The sequence below is a fragment of the Berghia stephanieae genome, chromosome 9 (genome assembly GCF_034508935.2).
Source record: "Berghia stephanieae isolate SIO BIC M18660-M18661 chromosome 9, UCSD_Bste_1.3, whole genome shotgun sequence".
In the NCBI taxonomy this organism is placed as follows: Eukaryota; Metazoa; Mollusca; class Gastropoda; order Nudibranchia; family Aeolidiidae; genus Berghia; species Berghia stephanieae.
The window spans coordinates 359,119-384,118 of record NC_088368.1 but is presented as its reverse complement, the minus strand read 5'-3'; the positions used below and the strand labels follow the sequence as shown (position 1 = coordinate 384,118).

General features: G+C 38.5%; 1 protein-coding gene across 2 annotated transcripts in view; it reads right to left on the bottom strand.

Moving 5' to 3' along the window:
- The window catches only part of LOC144979421 (uncharacterized), a 100,098-nt gene that overhangs the window by 5,738 nt on the left and 69,360 nt on the right, over positions 1-25,000 (bottom strand). For both annotated transcript variants that reach the window (XM_078926063.1, XM_078926064.1), the window contains exons 21-29: positions 22,904-23,176; positions 19,725-20,059; positions 18,029-18,326; positions 16,503-16,628; positions 15,541-15,696; positions 8,910-10,022; positions 6,757-7,020; positions 1,968-2,150; positions 980-1,217 (exon numbers count right to left, since the gene is read on the bottom strand). In XM_078926063.1, the coding sequence (XP_078782189.1) occupies positions 980-1,217; positions 1,968-2,150; positions 6,757-7,020; positions 8,910-10,022; positions 15,541-15,696; positions 16,503-16,628; positions 18,029-18,326; positions 19,725-20,059; positions 22,904-23,176 (2,986 nt within the window). The remainder of the gene's footprint in view (positions 1-979; positions 1,218-1,967; positions 2,151-6,756; positions 7,021-8,909; positions 10,023-15,540; positions 15,697-16,502; positions 16,629-18,028; positions 18,327-19,724; positions 20,060-22,903; positions 23,177-25,000) is intronic.

Sequence of the window (25,000 nt, the reverse complement as noted above, 5' to 3'; positions counted from 1 at the left end):
TGAAGAATATAATCCGTACCAACCCACAATGCATCATTATAACTGGTAAATGGAGCAGCGCATTTGTTTTGTACCCCCAAAAGGTACCGAGTTCGAATAACCACTGCACTGAGTGTCCTTGAGCAAGTCAGCTTGCCTGTGGCTGATGACTGGGTTATTACAGAATTCTCTTGGAATAAAGTCAAATTCCCTAAAGACAAATTTCCCATATGAGATGAATAAAGGGACTTTTATTTTATTTCTATAAATGATTACCACCATCCATGGTTTGTATTTCCTTCTCTTTTCAAGCTGTTTTATCCATTATATTTTACAACCGTCCCCATTTGGCCTGGCTGAAACAATAAATCTGTACAGTAGATCAGGTATATATTTTCTACTGACAAAACTGTTTAGACGACAGATGGATGTCATCAGAATTCTACTCTGTTTTGTTATTTGTCCGTAAGGGAATCTTGTCAATATGTGACATAGCCATCATTTTTCATACAAAAACACTTTAGTGACACACAAAGTCTGCAACCACGTGCCTAAAATTTCCCTATTTGGGTCAGCAACCGCATGCCCTAAAATGTCCCTATTTGGGTCAGCAAGTGCATGCCCTAAAATGTCCCTATTTGGGTCAGCAAGTGCATGCCCTAAAATGTCCCTATTTGGGTCAGGAAGTGCGTGCCCTAAAATGTCCCTATTTGGGTCAGCAACCGCGTGCCCTAAAATGTCCCTATTTGGGTCAGCAACCGCGTGCCCTAAAATGTCCCTATTTGGATCAGCAACCGCGTGCCCTAAAATGTCCCTATTTGGGTCAGCAACCATATGCCCTAAAATGTCCCTATTTGGGCCAGCAACCACGTGCCCTAAAATGTCCCTATTTGGGTCAGCAACCGCGTGCCCTAAAATGTTCTATTTGGGTTAGCCAGTTGGTTGGCAGGTCTGAAGTCCTCTGGATTAAAAACAAAAGAGGAAAAAAAAAGAATTTTACCTTCCAAATCCTGGGGACACTGCACTATTTCCACCCGTCCCAGCTGTAGAACCAAACACTCCCCCACTCCCACCGGTACCGGCTGAGTTACCAAAAGTGGCAGCTGATCCAAACGTGGCACCCCCACCAAACATGGATGACGGGGACCCAAAGCCTCCTGGTTTAGCACCCGAACCAAAGGCAGAGTTACCACCCCCAAAACTGGGGGTGCTGCCAAAGGCTGGGGACGAACCAAATGCTGAAAAGGAAGAAAGACATCATATTTAAAACAAACAAATTCTTTCTCAACTATGAAAACAATGTTAGACGACTGAACCCAGACGTGCTACAACCTACAACCATAGAGACCTATATATATCTATATTTATGTCAGTTGGTAGAGCACTGGCTTCACATGAAAAGGAACCGAGATCGATCCCGGGTGAAGTCGAAATCTTTTTCTGATTCCCCTGTCCACCCAGCAGTGATTGGGTAGCAGGATCTATAAGATCTGATGGAAAGTACTTTGCGATAGACTAGAGTCCTATCCAAAAGGTAGCATCAATTGCTATTGTCCATTTCACACTACAGAAACCTGGATAAACTCCGGCTCCATGGGCCTATTAGCTCTGGAGGACTACTTTTTATATATATGTGGGTCTGTGTGTCTATTCTATGTTTGTGCATCAAAGTCTACTTGTGATCTTTTGCTGGCACCAAATGGAACATTTATTCAAATCAACAATAAATAGATTACCATTATTATTCATGGTTTATGAAGGCTGTGGTCAGTATTGAGCTATGACTATATGAAGGCTATGGTCAATGTCAGGCTATGAGTTTATGAAGGCTATGGTCAGTGTCAGGCTATAAGTTTATGAAGCCTCCGGTCACTATGGCCAGTGTCAGGCTATGAGTTTATGAAGGTACGGTCAGCATCCGGCTATGAATGACAGAGGCTACAGTCGGTGTCAGGCTATTGGTCAATGAGGGTTATACATTCACTCACCTCCTGGTGTGGCGGCTGACGTGTTGCTGACACCAAATCCAGTGGCTGCCACACCAGCACTTCCTGCAGAAAAGCCACTCCCCCCAGCACCCCCACCTCCAAATGCATTATTGGACTCTCCAGTCCCTGCACTGCCAAAAGTAGATCCTCCAAAAGGACTGCTCGTTGTGTTGCCAAACAGATCTGGGGGAAACGAAATGCATGGGATGAATAACTGCGGCTATGTGGTCTTGTGCTATGACCCTTGTTTTCAGATCCTGAGTTCGAGCCTCTAGGAAAAGCATAGCGGCCAACTTGTCAAAGTGCTAAAACAGGACACCCTAACACACCGGCCTGTCATGACCCAAAACACCAGTATGTTTGGACTATTAAATAACATAACACAGATTTAGAGCTTTCTCTGGTTCTTGCTCTAATTTACTACAAGTGAAAAAAGCATCATCTTGGCCATGCAAGTATCATTCACAGACATTCCTGGATTTGATTAGAGACAGTTTGGCCGCTATGGAAAAGTTGTAGATTTGAAATTAAAATCACTAAAATAAAAAAGTCAGAAAATTGGGGAACTGGTACAAAGAGGGAACAGAAGATTCCACGAGTAATCCATCAATGTGACCATTTTGACATTACCAAAATGTCCCATCCAGACACAAATTGTACAAATTATAATGACATTACCAAAATGTCCCATCCAGACACAAATTGTACAAATTATAATGACATTACCAAAATGTCCCATCCAGACACAAATTGTACAAATTATAATGACATTACCAAAATGTCCCATCCAGACACAAATTGTACAAATTATAATGACATTACCAAAATGTCCCATCCAGACACAAATTGTACAAATTATAATGACAATGTACCAAAATGTACTACATCCTAGACACAAACTGTACAAATTATAATGACATTACCAAAATGTCCCATCCAGACACAAATTGTACAAATTATAATGACATTACCAAAATGTCCCATCCAGACACAAATTGTACAAATTATAATGACATTACCAAAATGTCCCATCCAGACACAAATTGTACAAATTATAATGACATTACCAAAATGTCCCATCCAGACACAAATTGTACAAATTATAATGACATTACCAAAATGTCCCATCCAGACACAAATTGTACAAATTATAATGACATTACCAAAATGTCCCATCCAGACACAAATTGTACAAATTATAATGACATTACCAAAATGTCCCATCCAGACACAAATTGTACAAATTATAATGACATTACCAAAATGTCCCATCCAGACACAAATTGTACAAATTATAATGACATTACCAAAATGTCCCATCCAGACACAAATTGTACAAATTATAATGACATTACCAAAATGTCCCATCCAGACACAAATTGTACAAATTATAATGACATTACCAAAATGTCCCATCCAGACACAAATTGTACAAATTATAATGACATTACCAAAATGTCCCATCCAGACACAAATTGTACAAATTATAATGACATTACCAAAATGTCCCATCCAGACACAAATTGTACAAATTATAATGACATTACCAAAATGTCCCATCCAGACACAAATTGTACAAATTATAATGACATTACCAAAATGTCCCATCCAGGCACAAATTGTACAAATTACAATCCATTGCCTAAAAGTCCCATCCAGGCACAAATTATACAAATTACAATCCATTGCCTAAAAGTCCCATCCAGGCACAAATTGTACAAATTACAATCCATTGCCTAAAAGTCCCATCCAGGCACAAATTGTACAAATTACAATTCATTGCCTAAAAGTCCCATCCAGGCACAACCAAAGGAGCCCCTATGAACGATTCACTCACACATTTATAAATACAAAATACAATATCATCAAAACTGATAACTATGAAAGTGCATGACAAAAAACTGATTTATAAGGGAAAAAATATCATCTCTCAAAACAAGGCACTATCCATTTGACAGTCTCCCTCCCTGCTAAAGATCCCATAAGAACTAGGAAAAAACTGAGCAATCTCAATCCAGACCAAATACAGAGAGCAACATGGAAAATGCTAGGGTATAGAAAACCCAGCATGTGACATGGAAAATGCTAGGGTATAGAAAACCCAGCACGTGACATGGAAAATGCTAGGGTATAGAAAACCCAGCACGTGACATGGAAAATGCTAGGGTAGAGAAAACCCAGCACGTGACCTCTCTGCTCTCACCATGGTAGGCCAGCATACACCCCATCCACCAAAAACTACTTGTTCAATAGTAGTGGTCTTGTGGTATCACACTTGCTTTTGAATTGAAAGTCCTGGGTTCGAGTCTCACGTGGCACATAGTTGAGCCCTTGGAAAAGGATCTTTACTCACATTCTCTCACCGTCCTCGGGTGTAAAATGAGTACCTGGCTGTAAACAGTGTTGTCATAAAAAAACTTTTAACATCGACTTACGTGTTACATGTTTAGTGGATATTGCCAATATTAAAGCTCAAGTTTGAATAAATCCCTTCAACTACAAATGAAATGATAAGAATTTAATCTATAAATAACACAAGTCAAAGTAATACAAAGGCACTAGAAGCTGTGGATTGTAAAAAGTAATGAAAAGAAATGAACAGAACAGCTTGAAAAATGAACCAAACACGGAACACTTCAGACTCAAAACCCTTCTGCAGCTAAAACAAAAGCATAAAAACATCACTTAAAATCCTGTATTGGCTGAATACTCTTCTGTTGGCTGTCTGCATACAAATATATTATTTGGAATTTGTATTGGCCGAATACTCTTCTGTTGGCTGTCTGCATACAAATACATTATTTGGAATTTGTATTGGCCGAATACTCTTCTGTTGGCTGTCTGCATACAAATATATTTGGAATTTGTATTGGTCGAATACTTTTCTGTTGGCTGTCTGCATACAAATATATTTGGAATTTGTATTGGCTGAATACTCTTCTGTTGGCTGTCTGCATACAAATATATTATTTGGAATTTGTATTGGCCGAATACTCTTCTGTTGGCTGTCTGCATACAAATATATTATTTGGAATTTGTATTGGCCGAATACTCTTCTGTTGGCTGTCTGCATACAAATATATTTGGAATTTGTATTTGCTGAATACTCTTCTGTTGGCTGTCTGCATACAAATATATTATTTGGAATTTGTATTGCTTGAGAAGGATGCAGAGAATATCGTATACTGCACACAAAACGAACGAAGAAGTGCTAAAACAAACATACCAACAAAGGAAACTAATGCCCTTAATAGTGGATCGACAACTATCCTTTTTCGGACACATAGTAAGGAAAGATAAGAATGAATACCTGGCAAGTTGTGGAAAAATACCTGGTAAACGCGCCCGGGGGAGACAAAGAAAAACACTCATAGACCAACTGAAGGGCTTCACCAGCCTAACAATCCAAGAGCTGTTTGAAAAGGCAAGAGACAGGGAGGAATGGAGAGAGATAATTCATGCAGTATCCGAAGCCTGGACCAGGCATGGAACCTAGAAGAAGAAGATTGGCCGAATACTCTTCTGTTGGCTGTCTGCATACAAATATATTTGGAATTTGTATTGGCCGAATACTCTTCTGTTGGCTGTCTGCATACAAATATATTTGGAATTTGTATAGGCCGAATACTCTTCTGTTGGCTGTCTGCATACAAATATATTTGGAATTTGTATTGGCCGAATACTCTTCTGTTGGCTGTCTGCATACAAATATATTTGGAATTTGTATAGGCCGAATACTCTTCTGTTGGCTGTCTGCATACAAATATATTTGGAATTTGTATTGGCCGAATACTCTTCTGTTGGCTGTCTGCATACAAATATATTTGGAATTTGTATTGGCCGAATACTCTTCTGTTAGCTGTCTGCATACAAATATATTTGGAATTTGTATTGGCCGAATACTCATCTGTTGGCTGTCTGCATACAAATATATTTGGAATTTGTATTGGCCGAATACTCTTCTGTTGGCTGTCTGCATACAAATATAATTTGGAATTTGTATTGGCCGAATACTCTTCTGTTGGCTGTCTGCATACAAATATATTTGGAATTTGTATTAGCCGAATACTCTTCTGTTGGCTGTCTGCATACAAATATATTTGGAATTTGTATTGGCCGAATACTCTTCTGTTGGCTGTCTGCATACAAATATATTTGGAATTTGTATTGGCCGAATACTCTTCTGTTGGCTGTCTGCATACAAATATATTTGGAATTTGTATTGGCCGAATACTCTTCTGTTGGCTGTCTGCATACAAATATATTTGGAATTTGTATTGGCCGAATACTCTTCTGTTGGCTGTCTGCATACAAATATATTTGGAATTTGTATTGGCCGAATACTCTTCTGTTGGCTGTCTGCATACAAATATATTTGGAATTTGTATTGGCCGAATACTCTTCTGTTGGCTGTCTGCATACAAATATATTTGGAATTTGTATTGGCCGAATACTCTTCTGTTGGCTGTCTGCATACAAATATATTTGGAATTTGTATTGGCCGAATACTCTTCTGTTGGCTGTCTGCATACAAATATATTTGGAATTTGTATTGGCCGAATACTCTTCTGTTGGCTGTCTGCATACAAATATATTTGGAATTTGTATAGGCCGAATACTTTTACTGTTTTGGTATCCTTTTTCTTTTTGAAGCTGTTTTGTCCATTATTTTTTACAGTCCACTTTTTCTATCAGGTTAGTAATTAAGAAGAAATGAAGTGAGTAGGAAAGTGCCAGAAGACAAGAGAGAATAAAAACTTGGCAGCGGTGATGAAAAGATTATACTGACTGTTCTGAGTGGTAGGACTACCAAATGTCTGCATGGATCCGAACACATTGGTATTGGCTTTTTCCTGCGATGGCTTGGCACCCAGACCTCCAAAGCCACCAAACAAAGAGGCAGCTCCCCCTCCACCGTCACCACCACTCCCCCCTGAACTGGTTGTGGGTGCTGGTTGGTTGAAAGCAAAAACAGAGGAGGAGGAGGAGGAGGAGGCAGGGATTGAGGAGGTCAAGGTCGAGCCAAAACCTCCGCCTGAACCAAATGGGATTGCTGGGTGAAGGAAAAATGTTTATTCATTAGTTTTGCTAAGTGTGGTAGAGTAATATTAATAATAATAATAATAATAATATATAATAATAATAATAATAATAATAATAATATAATAATAATAATAATAATAATATAATAATAATAATATATTAATAATAATAGTAATAGTAATCATAGTAATGTAATTTATTTATATAGCTCTCAGCGCACAATTTAGATGCCCATCATTATGAGTTAGCAATCAACTTAGTTATCATGGGCGTGGAATTGACCAATAGCCTTTATAACTTTATGAGATTTTTCTCTGCGGTAACTTAAGCAATAAAGGTAGCAGGTATGTGTAGCCATAAGCAAAAAAAACCAAAACAAAACAAAACAAATAATACTAATAATTTTTTTTTAAAAATCATTTTGACTCTATAACTCTATAAATGCTAAGCGAGTTTCCTTTGACATTGAATGCATAAAAATAGCTTACTTAGTGCATACAATTATTCCAGTATCAAATGTTGAACATCAAGTTAATGAGACATTAAGAATTGAATTCCTTTGGGACGGAAATCGATAGATTATGTCATAAATAGACTTTCATTCCTCTCCGATTCATCATTTTACCCATTGTAAACATCACAAAATTATCAATGGTTTGAATGGGACTTCATGTATCCTATTTTGGTTTGTTTTTAAGGGTTTTACGGCGCTTGTGACACATTTAGGTCATTTTAGAGCAAGTAAAAAATTCTAGATTTATGATTAAAAGCACACAAGAAAAGTAAGACAAAGGGGAATGGTCCAGATAGGGAACAGATGTAGATTCCAAGAGCAAACTATCATTGTGCATAATTTAAGATCACCTAAAAGTCTCATCCCGACACAAGCACAGGATCCCACTAAGAGGAACACACTCAAATATTTACACAATCAAAACAACAAATACAACAATCATAACAGGGAGCTGATTTACAAGGGGAAAAAAATAACATCTCCCAAAACCAACGCTATACATTTGACTGTTTCCCTCTAAGCCAAGGACAAAACCAAGTTACCTCATTCCAAGACAAACACAAAAAGCCAGTTGGAAAACAGATGTAGGTGAAAGAAGACAGTAAGTGACCTCCTTGCCCACTACGGGAGTTACATGTATCGGCCAGTATCCTATCCATGACTTGTTCTGGCAAAAGTCTCTCTGAACTCCAAGGCTTGGCCAAACACAAAAGGCACTGGACAAAATTAGTTGAGGACGTAAACCACTTAACATAACAATTGTGTTTGTAGCATTGTACCTTGTAGGTGCCCTACTATTATAGTCGAATGCAACTTGTGTGTGTGTGTGTGTGTGATTGTGTGTGTTCTGTCAAAATGTTACCAAAATGACCTTTTTTCACAACTTTGCATGAGTCTGAAAGTTGCTGATATTAAAAGTATCAACATGTATGAAGTGAACAGTTTGAAAAAAGGAACAAAATTCTTAAGAAGAAACAAAACTTTTCTTCAGCCAAACTTAAAAACAATCAAACTAGTGAGCTTTCATATAGGGTAATATCAACTCAATGTGCTCAAAGCGCTTTACAAAGGGTCCCTATCCAACAACCACAAGAAACATATAGAACGAGACTTTTCCAACAGAGACAAGGCTGTTAAAGTCGGGTACTATTTTACACCTGAGTACAGTGAGACAATGTGAGTGAGCCTTTTCCAAGGAGCTCCTGATCCGAAAGTGTTTGTCATACCACTAGACCATATAGCCACACAAAGATGTGTTTAGACCTCGTCTTCAGTGTCTCTGTAATGTACTCCCGTTTTGAATATTTTTCTTGTTGGCTGAAGAAGGGTTTTGAGCCTGAAATGTTGTGTGTTTTTTAAAAGTGTAAATGATTGAAGTAACTTACCAGAGGGTTGAGTGCTGAAGGAGAAGGATGATGTGCCACTGCCACCCTTTCCAAAAATGGAAGGCGAGGTGGATGCTTGAGTGATGCTGCTGCCCCCACCCCCAAAGAAGGGGGAAGTGGAGCCAGTCTGTGCCCCAAACACAGTGCTAGAAGTTGTGGAATTCACACCACCGAATGGGGATGGCGCTGATGAAGATGTTGACAAACTTCCAAACAAATTTGGCTTGCCTGTATCTGTGGATGATGACAATGATGAAGATGCAGGGGATCCAAAAATGGATGAGGTGGTTGATGTTGATGATGCTGCTGCAGTGGCCGTAGTCGTACTTCCTGTATTGGCTGCCATGGTGGATGATGGGCCGGCAATTCTAAACACGGACGGTTTAGTCGTTGATGTTGATGGAGATCCGAAAACAGAAGTGCCAGTGCTTGTCCCGTTGCCAAATACGGAGGTTGATTTTGCTGTGGTAGTTACAGTACTGAATATTGATGGTAGTGTCGTAGCGCTACTCCCACTCTGTGTGGATGATGGTGTGGGGTTGGGGCTGGGGACATTACCAAATATAGATGATGATTTGGTCGTAGAGGAAGTGCTGGCAAGACCATCACCACCACCACCGCCAAAAACTAGGCTGGTAGATGTAGTTGTGGATGTTGCTGATGCAGAACTGAAGAAAGATGGGGTTGGTCCTGATACTGTAGATGTGACCCCGACACCAGCACCACCAAATGGGGAGGACGAAGCAGAGATACCAGCACCACCAAATATGGACGATGAGACAGAGGCGTTTCCACCACCAAAAACAGATGCAGTCGTAGCTGGCGGAGTTTTCAAAATACCAGGGGATTTGGTAACAGTTCCAGTGGGTGCTGTGGCATTTCCATCACCACTGTTCAACAGTTGGGACGAAGATGATGATGATGTTGACAGGGGTGTTGTTGGTGTCATCTCAGGTGGGATTGAGCCTGTGCCTACATTGGTCCCTGTCTGCCCAGACATGTTGGAGACTTGTCCTAAGACTGGACTGGTGGTAGAGACAGGGAGGTTTGAACCCTTCCCCTCACCAGCCGTCACTGGCAATACCTGCTGCAGGCTGCCCATGTCTGCCTTTTCTGAAGAGAAAAAAAATGATAATTATAAGGTATGTTCTTCAGAGTCATAAGGCTTGGTTTTGGTTATGATGAAGTAACAATTACTTGCTACCCTTTGTATAAGACAATAGTCTATTCTAAAGCAATGTCACTTTTGGGTGGACACAGGAATAAGGAAAACAAGTTCCCGACTATAGAATTGAAACCTGTCCCTTTGCTTATACATTGAGAGCCCTAACGAGTGAGCCCTCAATTCAGCCTTTAAACTATCCAAGGCCTGTCATTTGTGTTGACCAAACATTATGAATTAAAACCAATACAACATGGTATATTTTCAAATTCTAATGTTGGAAATACATCCCACTAACGACAGACCCAAAGACGTTCACTTATGGAACAACCTACATGCTGGTGTCAAGCTTTTGAGCAATGTTGAAATGGTTAAAGATGCAAAACACATCATTATCAAAATTTCTATTTTTTCATTTGGATTTAGAAACCTCAGCTGTTCTACTCAGTCCTTCAATGTATATCTATGTATGTTTATATCCAAGCCTTTATATCTATGTATGTTTATATCTAAGCCTTTATATCTATGTATGTTTATATCCAAGCCTTTATATCTATGTATGTTTGTATCTAAGCCTTTATATCTATGTATGTTTATATCCAAGCCTTTATATCTATGTATGTTTATATCTAAGCCTTTATATCTATGTATGTTTATATCTAAGCCTTTATATCTATGTATGTTTATATCTAAGCCTTTATATCTATGTATGTTTATATCCAAGCCTCTATATCTATGTATGTTTATATCCAAGCCTTTATATCTATGTATGTTTATATCTAAGCCTTTATATCTATGTATGTTTATATCCAAGCCTTTATATCTATGTATGTTTATATCTAAGCCTTTATATCTATGTATGTTTATATCTAAGCCTAAGCCTTTATATCTATACCTCTATATCTATGTATGTTTATATCTAAGCCTTTATATCTATGTATGTTTATATCCAAGCCTATATATCTATGTATGTTTATATCTAAGCCTCTATATCTATGTATATTTATATCCAAGCCTCTATATCTATGTATGTTTATATCTAAGCCTCTATATCTATGTATGTTTATATCTAAGCCTTTATATCTATGTATGTTTATATCCAAGCCTATATATCTATCTATGTTTATATCCAAGCCTATATATCTATCTATGTTTATATCCAAGCCTTTATATCTATGTATGTTTATATCTAAGCCTTTATATCTATGTATGTTTATATCTAAGCCTTTATATCTATGTATGTTTATATCTAAGCCTCTATATCTATGTATGTTTATATCTAAGCCTTTATATCTATGTATGTTTATATCTAAGCCTTTATATCTATGTATGTTTATATCTAAGCCTTTATATCTATGTATGTTTATATCTAAGCCTCTATATCTATGTATGTTTATATCTAAGCCTCTATATCTATGTATGTTTATATCTAAGCCTTTATATCTATGTATGTTTATATCCAAGCCTTTATATCTATGTATGTTTTTATCTAAGCCTTTATATCTATGTATGTTTATATCTAAGCCTTTATATCTATGTAAGTTTATATCTAAGCCTTTATATCTATGTATGTTTATCTATGTATGTTTATATCCAAGCCTTTATATCTATGTATGTTTATATCTAAGCCTTTATATCTATGTATGTTTATATCTAAGCCTCTATATCTATGTATGTTTATATCTAAGCCTTTATATCTATGTATGTTTATATCTAAGCCATTATATCTATGTATGTTTATATCTAAGCCTTTATATCTATGTATGTTTATATCTAAGCCTCTATATCTATGTATGTTTATATCTAAGCCTCTATATCTATGTATGTTTATATCTAAGCCTTTATATCTATGTATGTTTATATCTAAGCCTCTATATCTATGTATGTTTATATCTAAGCCTTTATATCTATGTATGTTTATATCTAAGCCATTATATCTATGTATGTTTATATCCAAGCCTATAGGCATGAAAAAAACCCAAAAAACAAATACACATTTAAAATCATTATATATTTATTTGGAATTTGTCTTCTGATTGGAAGGTCCAGGGTTCGAATCTGAGCAGCGATTAGTTGAGTCCTTGGAAAAGGCTCTTTACTCACATTCTCTCACCATATTCAGGTGTAAAATGAGTACCTGGCTGTGAACAGTGTTATCTTTGTCGAAAAAAACAACTTGTAATATCGCCTTACAAGTCTTGTCCTACATGTTAAATATTGCTGTTGGTTAGGGACCCCTTGTAAAATGCTTTGGGGCAGGGGGGGGTTCCATGTCTCGTTGTGTGGCCTTGAGCAACTCGCCTCGCCCTAGCTCACTTTGCGGCACTGCATTGCGGCTGATGCCTGGATTATTCCAGTCTTCCCTTGGACTGGACCCTAGAGACAAATTTCCCTTTGGGGATGAATAAAAGGAATTTAGGAAAAAAAAATAAATGTAAAGGCAACTGTGCTTTAAAAATGCTCTCGAGTTTTTCTGTACGATTGATGAAATGTCACCAAGTCTGTACGATTGATGAAATGTCACCAAGTCTGTATGATTGATGAAATGTCACCAAGTCTGTACGATTGATGAAATGTCACCAGGTCTGTATGATTGATGAAATGTCACCAAGTCTGTACGATTGATGAAATGTCACCAAGTCTGTACGATTGATGAAATGTCACCAAGTCTGTACGATTGATGAAATGTCACCAGGTCTGTATGATTGATGAAATGTCACCAAGTCTGTATGATTGATGAAATGTCACTAAGTCTGTATGATTGATGAAATGTCACCAAGTCTGTATGATTGATGAAATGTTACCAGGTCTGTATGATTGATGAAATGTCACCAGTCTGTATGATTGATGAAATGTCACCAGTCTGTATGATTGATGAAATGTCACCAATCTGTATGATTGATGAAATGTCACCAAGTCTGTATGATTGATGAAATGTTACCAAGTCACTCAGACAGCTAGAGTTCAATGATTCAACTATCGTCAACGTTATTGTTGTGATAAATACTTGCCAGGGACAATAGATGGCAACTTTGTTACTTCAATGCTGTCATTTTGTCTTTAAGTTGCAGCTCTACTATCAGCTAGACTTAATGCAGTCCTGCCTACTTGAAAGTCTAAAAATTCATAATTTACAGGAGATTAAAAAATTGTCGTCGCCAGAGCAGCAGCAGCATCTTCTAATGGTGCTCACACTACTATGTTATGACGATTGACCCAATCAGCAACAGCTTCTAATGGTGCTCACACTACTATGTTATGACGATTGACCCAATCAGCAACAGCTTCTAATGGTGCTCACACTACTATGTTATGACGATTGACCCAATCAGCAACAGCTTCTAATGGTGCTCACACGACTATGTTATGACGATTGACCCAATCAGCAACAGCTTCTAATGGTGCTCACACTACTATGTTATGACGATTGACCCAATCAGCAACAGCTTCTAATGGTGCTCACACTACTATGTTATGACGATTGACCCAATCAGCAACAGCTTCTAATGGTGCTCACACTACTATGTTATGACGATTGACCCAATCAGCAACAGCTTCTAATGGTGCTCACACTACTTGTTATGACGATTGACCCAATCAGCAACAGCTTCTAATGGTGCTCACACGACTATGTTATGACGATTGACCCAATCAGCAACAGCTTCTAATGGTGCTCACACTACTATGTTATGACGATTGACCCAATCAGCAACAGCTTCTAATGGTGCTCACACGACTATGTTATGACGATTGACCCAATCAGCAACAGCTTCTAATGGTGCTCACACGACTATGTTATGACGATTGACCCAATCGTCAGCAGCTTCTAATGGTGCTCACACGACTATGTTATGACGATTGACCCAATCAGCAGCATCTTCTAATGGTGTTCACACTACTATGTTTTGACGATTGACCCAATCAGCAGCAGCTTCTAATGGTGCTCACACGACTATGTTATGACGATTGACCCAATCAGCAGCAGCTTCTAATGGTGTTCACACTACTATGTTTTGACGATTGATCCAATCTGCTAATTCCGTAACGCACTCGTGCACCGTCACAAACCTGCCCGGAAGCTTCGTCACAACACACCGTTCAACTAGATGCAGTTTCTGGCTCGTTACCATAACGGGTACATGTTGGACAGCTGGCAAGTCCCCACTGATGTCGTGAGCGTGCTGTTAAGCAAGTTCTCGACCAAAGCTGATTGGCAGCCACCCGTCGCTAGAGCTAACTTTAAATAGCAACAATTTAACCACACAACACTTTGCAATTTATTTTGATTACAGGCCTAGAAGTGATTAAGGAAAATATTTTTCCCTGCTTTTCCCTGTTTTTTTCCAGGCTCTGGGGAGAATTTTAAGGTAGTATTTTCAAGCATGTGTAAATGTCACATACAAACTCCATGTGTAAATGTCACATACAAACTCCATGTGTAAATGTCACATACAAACTCCATGTGTAAATATCACATACAAACTCCATGTGTAAATTTCACATACAAACTCCATGTGTAAATGTCACATCCAAACTCCATGTGTAAATGTCACATACAAACTCCATGTGTAAATTTCACATACAAACTCCATGTGTAAATTTCACATACAAACTCCATGTGTAAATGTCACATACAAACTCCATGTGTAAATGTCACATACAAACTACATGTGTAAATTTCACATACAAACTCCATGTGTAAATGTCACATCCAAACTCCATGTGTAAATGTCACATCCAAACTCCATGTGTAAATGTCACATCCAAACTCCATGTGTAAATTTCACATCCAAACTCCATGTGTAAATATCACATACAAACTCCATGTGTAAATGTCACATCCAAACTCCATGTGTAAATTTCACATCCAAACTCCATGTGTAAATGTCACATACAAACTCCATGTGTAAATGTCACATACAAACTCCATGTGTAAATGTCACATACAAACTCCATGTGTAAATATCACATACAAACTCCATGTGTAAATTTCACATCCAAACTCCATGTGTAAATGTCACATACAAACTCCATGTGTAAATGTCACATACAAACTCCATGTGTAAATGTCACATACAAACTCCATGTGTAAATATCACATACAAACTCCATGTGTAAATGTCACATACAAACTCCATGTGTAAATATCACATACAAACTCCATGTGTAAATTTCACATACAAACTCCATGTGTAAATGTCACATACAAACTCCATGTGTAAATGTCACATCCAAACTCCATGTGTAAATGTCACATACAAACTCCATTTCTGGAGGACTGGTTACACACTTCCTAGGAGTTTTGAACTGGAACAGAGGAAGGTGTGACGTCATGTACATTCTATAAAACATCAAAAAACAAATTGACAAAAACCTTTAGGGAATTTCAATCTTGAGATTTTTGAAGGAAAATTTTCCAGGCCAAACCTTTATACAAATTGTTAGAGAACGGCAGTTTTGTTCACTTACCAGACGGTTTAGTGACATCTGCCGAGTCTTTGGCCAGATCAGCAAACCCGACAGACCTGTTGAGTGAGGTGGTCCCCGTCAATGTCGATGATGACGCGGTGGTGCTGGTGGGCATCTTCAAACCAAACACAGAACTGCTGGCACCGAATGAGAAACCTGCATGAGTGGAATAGAATATAGACTTCATTAATAAATTATAATCGTTTCAGTTACAACAATGACAATGATGATGATGATGATGATGATGGATAACTTTAGTCTTGCCCTGAAAACTCTTGTTTTATTATTTAGATTTTCTAGGATTTATTATAAGTCGCTGTTTTATAATATTCCAAATGATCTCCTTTAGAAATTGCAGTGCATCCAAAATCATTCTGCTGGGATCATTCTAAGAGATCATATCATACCCACGTTTTCACTGGCTACCTGATGAATAGAGACTCAAATACAAAATTGACGTCTTTAGCTTTAAATGTAACAACAAAACTACTCCATACTATGCAACCTTATTTCATTGTACTCTCCTTCCAGAACGTCAAGATCTAGTGATCATCTCCGTCTAACTGTTCCAAAAAAAGGCTCCAAAAAAGTTTTCTGATAGGTCTTTTTCTCATGCTGTCCCTTCTATTTGGAACTCGCTTCCAATTTCATTAAGGAAATGCAATACGATTTTAAAGACAAAAATTAAGACTTAAATTTATTAGGAAATATTTGATAGATTAAAACCAGTTTCCATTACATAGATTATTTTTCTTGGTAAGAACGTCTTGAGCATGTTTTGTGTATGACCTGTTTATTGTAACTTTGATGTTTGTATTGAAAAGACGCCTATAGCTGTTTGTATATGGAATAGGCGCAGTATAAATGATTTACATTATTATTATTAATGATGATGATGATGATAATGGATGATGATGGTGGCGTCGATGAAGGATGATAACAACAATAACGATAAGACCAACCTGTTGCCACGGTTGTTGTAGTAGCTGGTACAGACACAGAGGCTGGTTTGGATAATGGAAATGACTTGTTCCCACCCCCACCAGTACTATGGGCATCAGTAGCCGTTGTCTTGACAGGGAAAAAAGCTGTACAAAGAGAAATCAGGTAGAGGGGAAAGGGGAGGGAAGGAAGGAGATAAATAACCAATGAGATTCATATGAAAGACTTTCATTAAAAAACTCATCATTTTCCATTCTCTTTTGAGACAAAGAAAAAAAAAAAGGGTAGGAGGCTGTGATAAATGTCATTTATCCAATCTTTGAAACAAAAAGAACATTAAAAAATCTGTAGTTTTAAGGAATGAAAAAAGAAGTCACTATAGTACAATTCAGATATCAACAATTTGCCCTCCCAAGGGTTAAAAAAAAATATTCCAAATTCTTACAATTATGAATGTACCTTGGCATCAACTTTCATTTTCAATAAGTTTTAATGACGTAGAGATGATCATGAGCCTCTGAAATGGAGCCAAAATTTCGTAATTCTATAAAAAATTTCTAATTGCTTCGCAGGTCTGAAAATAATTCGGAAACCAATGAGGAGTTTGTTTTGACACCTTACAGTGTTGAGAGGCTGACGTTGCTTGACTAGCTCAGACCTGCCTACTATTACCACAATTTTATAGAATTACCAAAATTGGATCCAATTTCAGAAACTCAACAGTATCTCCAAGTCATTAATACTTATTGAAAATGAAAGCTGATGCCAGAATACATAATTGTAACGTTTTTGAAGTGTTATCTAATCTTTGGAAGGCTACGTAACGTTTTTATTCTCTACTACCAAAACAAGTGTGGAGAAAGCACTTAAATCAATAATGAGGAAAAATGAAATGTTTGGAAAAGTGTCCGGTGAAAGAAAATAAAAATATCACTATCAATAGAGCCAAACTCAGGATCTAATCCATTACTTCAACATTCACATATCCCACAGGGACAAACACTCACATATCCCACAGGGAAAAACATTCACATATCCCACAGGGACAAACATTCACATATCCCACAGGGACAAACACTCACATATCCCACAGGGACAAACATTCACATATCCCACAGGGACAAACATTCACATATCCCACAGGGACAAACATTCACATATCCCACAGGGACAAACATTCACATATCCCACAGGGGCAAACATTTACATATCCCACAGGGACAAACATTCACATATCCCACAGGGGCAAACATTCACATATCCCACAGGGAGAAAACATTCACATATCCCACAGGGACAAACACTCACACATCCCACAGGGACAAACATTCACATATCCCACAGGGACAAACATTCACATATCCCACATGGACAAACACTCACATATCCCACAGGGACAAACATTCACATATCCCACAGGGACAAACATTCACATATCCCACAGGGACAAATACTCACATATCCCACAGGGACAAACATACAATTACTTCAACATTCACATATCGCTGAGGGACGACCATTCAATGACTTAAACTTAAACACTTACATTTTCCCATTCCAAAGCCCCCAGCAGAAGCAGAAGCGATTCCACCACCGATATCCACAAAATCTTCCTCTTCTTCCTCCTCCTCATCTTCGTCCTCATAGCCACCATCCTCTTCATCATAATCCTCCTCTTCATCGTCATCCTCGTCCTCGTTAGTTTCATCCGTTTCTGTCGGTGTGATGTCTTCATAGACAGGTTGCTGTAGTAGAGACTGCTGCTGCTGTTGTCTTTGCTGTTGTTGATGTGGTTGTAGAGGTGGAGAAGGTACACCAAACAGAGCAGGCAAATGTTTGTTGAGCTGAGGAGATGTCAATCACACATATTTATTACAAATATCCCATTCATTTAAATAGACATCTGTTTGTTTTTTTCATAACTGTTTCAGAGAACTCTACATCAAATAAGATTTTGTCAATTTGCCTTGTGTTCCAGAGAACTCTACATCAAGTAAGATTTTGTCAATTTGCCTTGTGTTCCAGAGAACTCTACATCAAGTAAGATTTTGTCAATTTGCCTTGTGTTCCAGAGAACTCTACATCAAGTAAGATTTTGTCAATTTGCCTTGTGTTCCAGAGAACTCTACATCAAGTAAGATTTTGTCAATTTGCCTTGTGTTCCAGAGAACTCTACATCAAGTAAGATTTTGTCAATTTGCCTTGTGTTCCAGAGAACTCTACATCAAGTAAGATTTTGTCAATTTGCCTTGTGTTCCAGAGAACTCTATATCAAATAAGATTTTGTCAATTTGCATAGTGTGTTCCACGGAGCAAAGGGGAGTCTCAATAGCTCAGTTGGTAGAGTATTCACTTCACAAGCCAAGGGATCAAGATTTCATCCAGGGTGCAGTCGAGATATTTTCTGACCCCCCTGTCCACCCAGCAGTGATTTGGCAGAAAGTACATCACGATAGACTAGCGTCCTATCCAAAGGTTAGCAAGCAATTGTGATTGTCCGTTTCACGCTATAGAAACTGGGATAAACAATGGCTCCATTGGCCAAATGGTTCTGAAGGATGACCAAGGAGCAAAGATGTAAAATAAAATAAACCATCATTGCGATTTCTATTAAATAAATGTAAAAATAAATGTCCTTCCGAGCCATACAGCCATTGATTTCTTTAGCATTAACTCTGGTGGAAAGTGACTTGGGGATAGATTAGCAATGGATGACATGCCCAACTGTGGCACACGGACACTAACAATAGCAGACGAAAACAAGCTTCATGTATTCCACTGCAAGCAATTGAAACAACTACTATACATGTGGTATCTAACCAAAATCACAAATAAATCTTTATATGACTCTCCATCGCAATTCTATGCCATTTTGGACATATTCTGAAACGAGATTCAAAGATTCCGGCCAATATTGCAATGACAGCATATTTCAAAAGGTGTAGGAACTCATTCAGGAGAGGACTAATAACAACCTGTCCGAATCTCAACACCTTTGAGGATCTTCAGGCACTGCAGACATTGCTTCAGATCGAAAATGTTGGTTAGACCTAAAGCTAGACCTGGTGGAGGCAGCCTGAGGCATCCCAGTCTGATGACAGAGATGCAAAAAGGCACATGAGTCAAGTCAAGTAAGTCAACATGCACATGCATGGGAGATTTCTGGCTGTGCCCCCCCCCCCCCCCCCCTCTTCCTCCCTCCCTGCCAAAAAAAAAAAAAGAAATAGAAAGTCAATAATTACCACTTGTGTGGCAGCTTGCAAATCAGATGGCAGTTGTTGTTGTTGTTGTTGAGATGGTGATAGTCCGGTAGCAGCAGCCGCAGGAATGCCAGGTGACAGCTGTGAGGTGGCGGCTGCAATTGGCTGTTTGAAATAAGCCACCCCAGAAAATGATGTGGGTGCTCCTGCTGCTAGTCTCATTGATGCTGGGGGTTGTTGCTGTTGTTGTTGTTGTGAAAAATTAAAACTGACTCCTTGTTGCAGGCCAGTTCTAGCAGCCCCACCACCGGTACCACCAAAGATGGAGGCCTGGGGCTTATTGGATTTGGTGGATGAGTCTGGATCTAGTAGAGGGCCTGGAGAGATTTGATGACGTTTAGCATGATGATGATGATGATGATGATGATGATGGTGGTGTAATGTTGGTGATAATAATTACAATAAAGACAAAGAAGACGACGACCACAAAGAAGAAGAAGAAGAAGAAGAAGAAGAAGAAGAAGAAGAAGAAGAAGAAGAAGAAGAAGAAGAAGAAGAAGAAGAAGAAGAAGAAGAAGAAGAAGAAGAAAAAGAAAAAAGTCTATAACAAAAAGAACCACAATAATCTGTGCATCCAACTGGAGCAAAAGTAACATCAACCATCACCACTAACATCAAATCACATAACATCACATCACACTAATCAATCCAAAATCACCATACAACATCAAACATACATCACCTCAACAAACATCAAATCACATAACATCAACCATCACCACTAACATCAAATCACATAACATCAACCATCACCACAAACATCAAATCACATAACGGCAACCATCACTACTAACATCCAATCATCTTTAGGCAGACAAAGATCTGAACAAGTATGTATGAAACGGTGCCAGACAAAGTGACAATAAAAAGTTAGGTGCCTCAAACTAAAATTTCGTTAAACAAATAGCATAAATTACTTTACAAAGCCACACAGAGACGCCAACTTTAAATTTGGCTCACAGGAGTTTCAGACACCTCTCGTAGGAATTTCAATGCCGAAAGAGGAATTTCCGCACACAAGAAAAAGGAATTCGAATGGTATTTGATATTGTGTTTACATATTGTATAGTTCTAAATAGATAACTGATTAGAATTATATTATGATAAATAAACCCAATGCCAAATACAATCCCAAAGTTTCCTTGTTTCAAATGAAGTAAAGCGCCAAAACCTAATGGTAGAGATTGTAGTACTGGTGGTAATGTGGTGTTGGTGATTGTAGTAATGATGAAGATGTGATAGTGGTTGTTGTTGTAGTAGTAGTAGTAGTGATGATGATATGGTGGTGGTGGTGGTGGTTGAAGTAGTAGTTGTAGTGATGATGATGTGGTGGTGGTATAGTGGTTGTAGTAGTTGTGGTCGTGATGATAATGATGTGGTGGTGGTTGTAGTAGTGGTGGTAGTGTTGTTGATGTGGTGGTGATGGTGGTTGTAGTACAAATGGTAGTGATGATATTGTGGTAGTGGTGGTTGAAGTAGTAGTCGTGGTAGTGATGATAATGTGGTGGTGGTTGTAGTAGTAGTAGTGGTAATGATGATGTGGTGGTGATGGTTGTAGTATTAGTGGTAGTGATGATGTGGTGGTTGTAGTAGTAGTGCTCGTGATGATGATGTGGTGCTGATGGTTGTAGTAGTAGTGGTCGTGATGATGATGATGATGATGATGATGATGTAGTGGTGGTTGTTGTAGTAGTAGTAGTAGTTGTAGTGATGATGATGTGGTTGTAGTAGTAGTGGTAGTGATGATGATGTGGTGGTGGTGGTTGTAGTAGCAGTGGTGGTGGTAGTGATGAAGATGAAGTAGTGGTGCTTGTAGTAGTAGTGGTAGTGATGATGTGGTGGTGGTGGTTGTAGTAGTAGTGGTAGTGATGATGATGTGGTGGTGGTGGTTGCAGTAGTAGTGGTAGTGATGATGTGGTGTTGGTGGTGTAGGAGTAGTAGTGGTAATGATGATGTGGTGGTGGTGGTGGTTGTAGTAGTAGTGGTAGTGATGATGTGGTGGGTGTTGTGTAGTAGTGGTAGTGATGTGTGTGTGGTGTATATGTAGGTAATGATGATGTGGTGGTGGTGGTGGTTGTAGTAGTGGTGGTAGTGATGATGTAATGGTGTTGGTGGTGGTTGTAGTATTAGTGGTAATGATGATGTGGTGGTGGTGGTTGTAGTAGTAGTGGTAGTGATGATGATGTGGTGGTGGTGGTTGTAGTAGTAGTGGTATTGATGATGTAATGGTGTTGGTGGTGGCTGTAGTGGTAGTGATGATGTGGTGGTGGTGGTTGTAGTAGTAGAGGTCGTGATGATGATGTGGTAGTGGTTGGTGGTTGCAGTAGTAGTGGTAGTGATGACGATTTGGTTGTGGTTGTAGTAGTAGTAGTAGTAGTAGTAGTAGTAGTAGTAGTAGTAGTAGTAATAGTAGTAGTAGTAGTAGTAGTAGTAGTAGTAGTAGTAGTAGTAGTAGTAGTAGTAGTAGTAGTAGTAGTAGTAGTAGTAGTAGTTGTAGTGATGATGATGATGTGGCAGTGGTTGTAGTAGTAGTGTTGATGATGTGGTGGTGGTTGCAGTAGTAGTGGTAGTGATGATGGTTGTAATACTAGTGGTAGTGATGATGATGTGGTGGTTGAAGGGGAGGGGGGTTCCTTGGAACAAATTGACCTCACCGGAATTTGACGGAAGTTGCCCGGAGCCCGGAATTTTTTGCTCCAGACCGGAGTTTTTTCCGGTGAAACCGGAGTTTTGGCATCACTGGCCACATGTGACTTCCCAAACCATCGAAAATAACACGTCATTTATCAAAATCGGAAAATTAATAAAAAACTTATGGGTTTTTAAAGTTTCAAAGAAACCTCATTTTTGAAGATTTGTGAAGAAAAATAAATCTTGCTCAGGGGAGGGAAAGAACAAAATAGGCTTTATTTACATAGATGACACTTTGCAGTGAAACAAGCTATCAAGTTCAATTTTTGATATTGTAATCTCCAAAGGCTGGTGATTTTAATGGTACAAGGTTCTCGCCAATAACTTAAATTCAAGACAAAGAGAGACTGTTCAAATAGGCCTCATTTTATTGATGATTTGTGAAGAAACATTCACCTGCTGAACAACAAAAGTTTGGGATACCTAGAATAATAAAAGAAAAAAAAACATCCCCAAAAAATCCTGATTACCTTTAGGCAGACGTAGCTCAGTGGTCGGAATACCAGACGGTGTGTTCTGGTAGGCAGCCGAATTGCCAAACAATGACTTTAGTTGTGGCTGGAGCTGTTGTTGTTGTTGTTGTTGAGGTTGTTGTTGTGGTGGTTGTGGTGTTTGGCCATACTGATGTCGTTGCAGGTTTGTAGGTGTAGTAGTTGGTGCTGTCCTTAGGGTTGATGGTGATGATGAAGATGAAGTGGTCGGTCGTCTTGGGGTGGCCACGATTCTAGAATTGGACAGAGTGGCTGGTGATGGGATAAAAGGACGTAGGGGAGAGGGGGGGGGGGGGGGGGGGGGGGGCAAGGGAGGGAAATGTTTTTCTTATTAATGTTTGTCTTAATATTTTTAAAATGTATTTGTCGGGCAATGTCGTCTTGTGGTATGACACTTGCTTTTGGATTCGAAGGTCCTGTTTTACTCACATTCTCTCACTGTACTCAGGTGTAAAATGAGTACCTGACTGTTAATACCATTGTCTCTGTCAGAAAAAAAAAATGGAATATCACCTAACAGGCGTCATGTCTAGTTCTACATGTGTTGCTGTTAGTCAGGGACCCTTTGAGCACGTTTAATAGATATTGCACAGTAAAAAAATTCAAATTTTTGGGGTTTTTTTGTAATACTTTTCGCAGCACCTACAACACATACACTGTTTTTTTTTCTAGATTTGATGAAATGTGTGAAATGTTCTATGTTCGGTATTTTCTAATTTATTTATTTGTTTTTTAAAACTGTGCTTTCCATTTTTGTTTAATACTTTTTACAGTGCAGTGTTGAGCTAGGTCAGTAGCGAGAGGGATGACAGGGATTGCAAAAGTCGTGTGTTCTTGAGTAAGGCACTTTACACCGTAAAATTCTCTGGGCTCTCTTGAAAAATATCTGACCTTTTCTAGAGCCTATAAAGTTGGGATAATTCTAGACCCATACTGATACTTATTCTCCATGCACAAGAAAATAAAGGACTCAATGACATACCTATAGAATACATTTCAATAACGGTCATCATCAGATAACCAAAACCATTAAATGATGTCATGAATTGGGAGGAAAACTTGTGACACCACACGACACCTACTTTTCTGGTCCCTAAATCATTGGAAATGTGTATGAAACCAGCCCTTGTTTTTGTTTCTTTTTTAGGGTTTTACGTCGCTTGCAACACATTGGGGTCGTATCGGTGCCAGTATAACAGAAGAAAATGGGATGGTAAAAAGTTCTACAATTACAATTAAAGCATTCAAGAAAAAGTAAGACAAAGGGGAATTGGTTCAAATAGGAAACAGATGTAGATTCTAAGAGCACACTATCAAAGTACTTAGTTTAAGATCACCTGTGTCATCCTGACACAAGCACAGGTCCCCACTAAGAGGGATACACTCAAATATTTATATATCATATATATAAAACAAAAACAAACTAAAATTTATACAATGCATAACAGTGAGCTGATCTACAAAAAACAAAAATATCATCTCCCAAAACTATACATTTGACTGTTTCCCTCCCAGCCAGGGCCAGGACAAAACAAAGAAATCCCATTCCAAGCTGTTGAAATAAAGATATAGTAGGATATAGAGGACAAGTGCCTCCCTGTCTACTATGGGAGTCACCAGTCCTTCAAAGGACTAATAATGAATCGGTTACAGAATGAATCCTAAGGTGGCAAAACTAGTTAAGTGTCAGGAGGTGGAGGTAGATTCTAACAATTACAGGACATAAATGGATGAGGATGTTCTTTATTGACACATGTGTGTGTGTGTATGTTAGAAAAAATGTTTTGAATTCACCCGGGATCGATCTCAGTCCCTTTGCATGTGAAGTGAATGCTTTACCAACTATCAATCTCAGTCCCTTTGTATGTGAAGTGAATACTTTACCAACTATCGATCTCAGTCCCTTTGCATGTGAAGTGAATGCTTTACCAACTATCGATCTGTCCATTTGCATGTGAAGTGAATGCTTTACCAACTATCGATCTCAGTCCCTTTGCATGTGAAGTGAATGCTTTACCAACTATTGATCTCAGTCCCTTTGCATGTGAAGTGAATGCTTTACCAACTATCGATCTC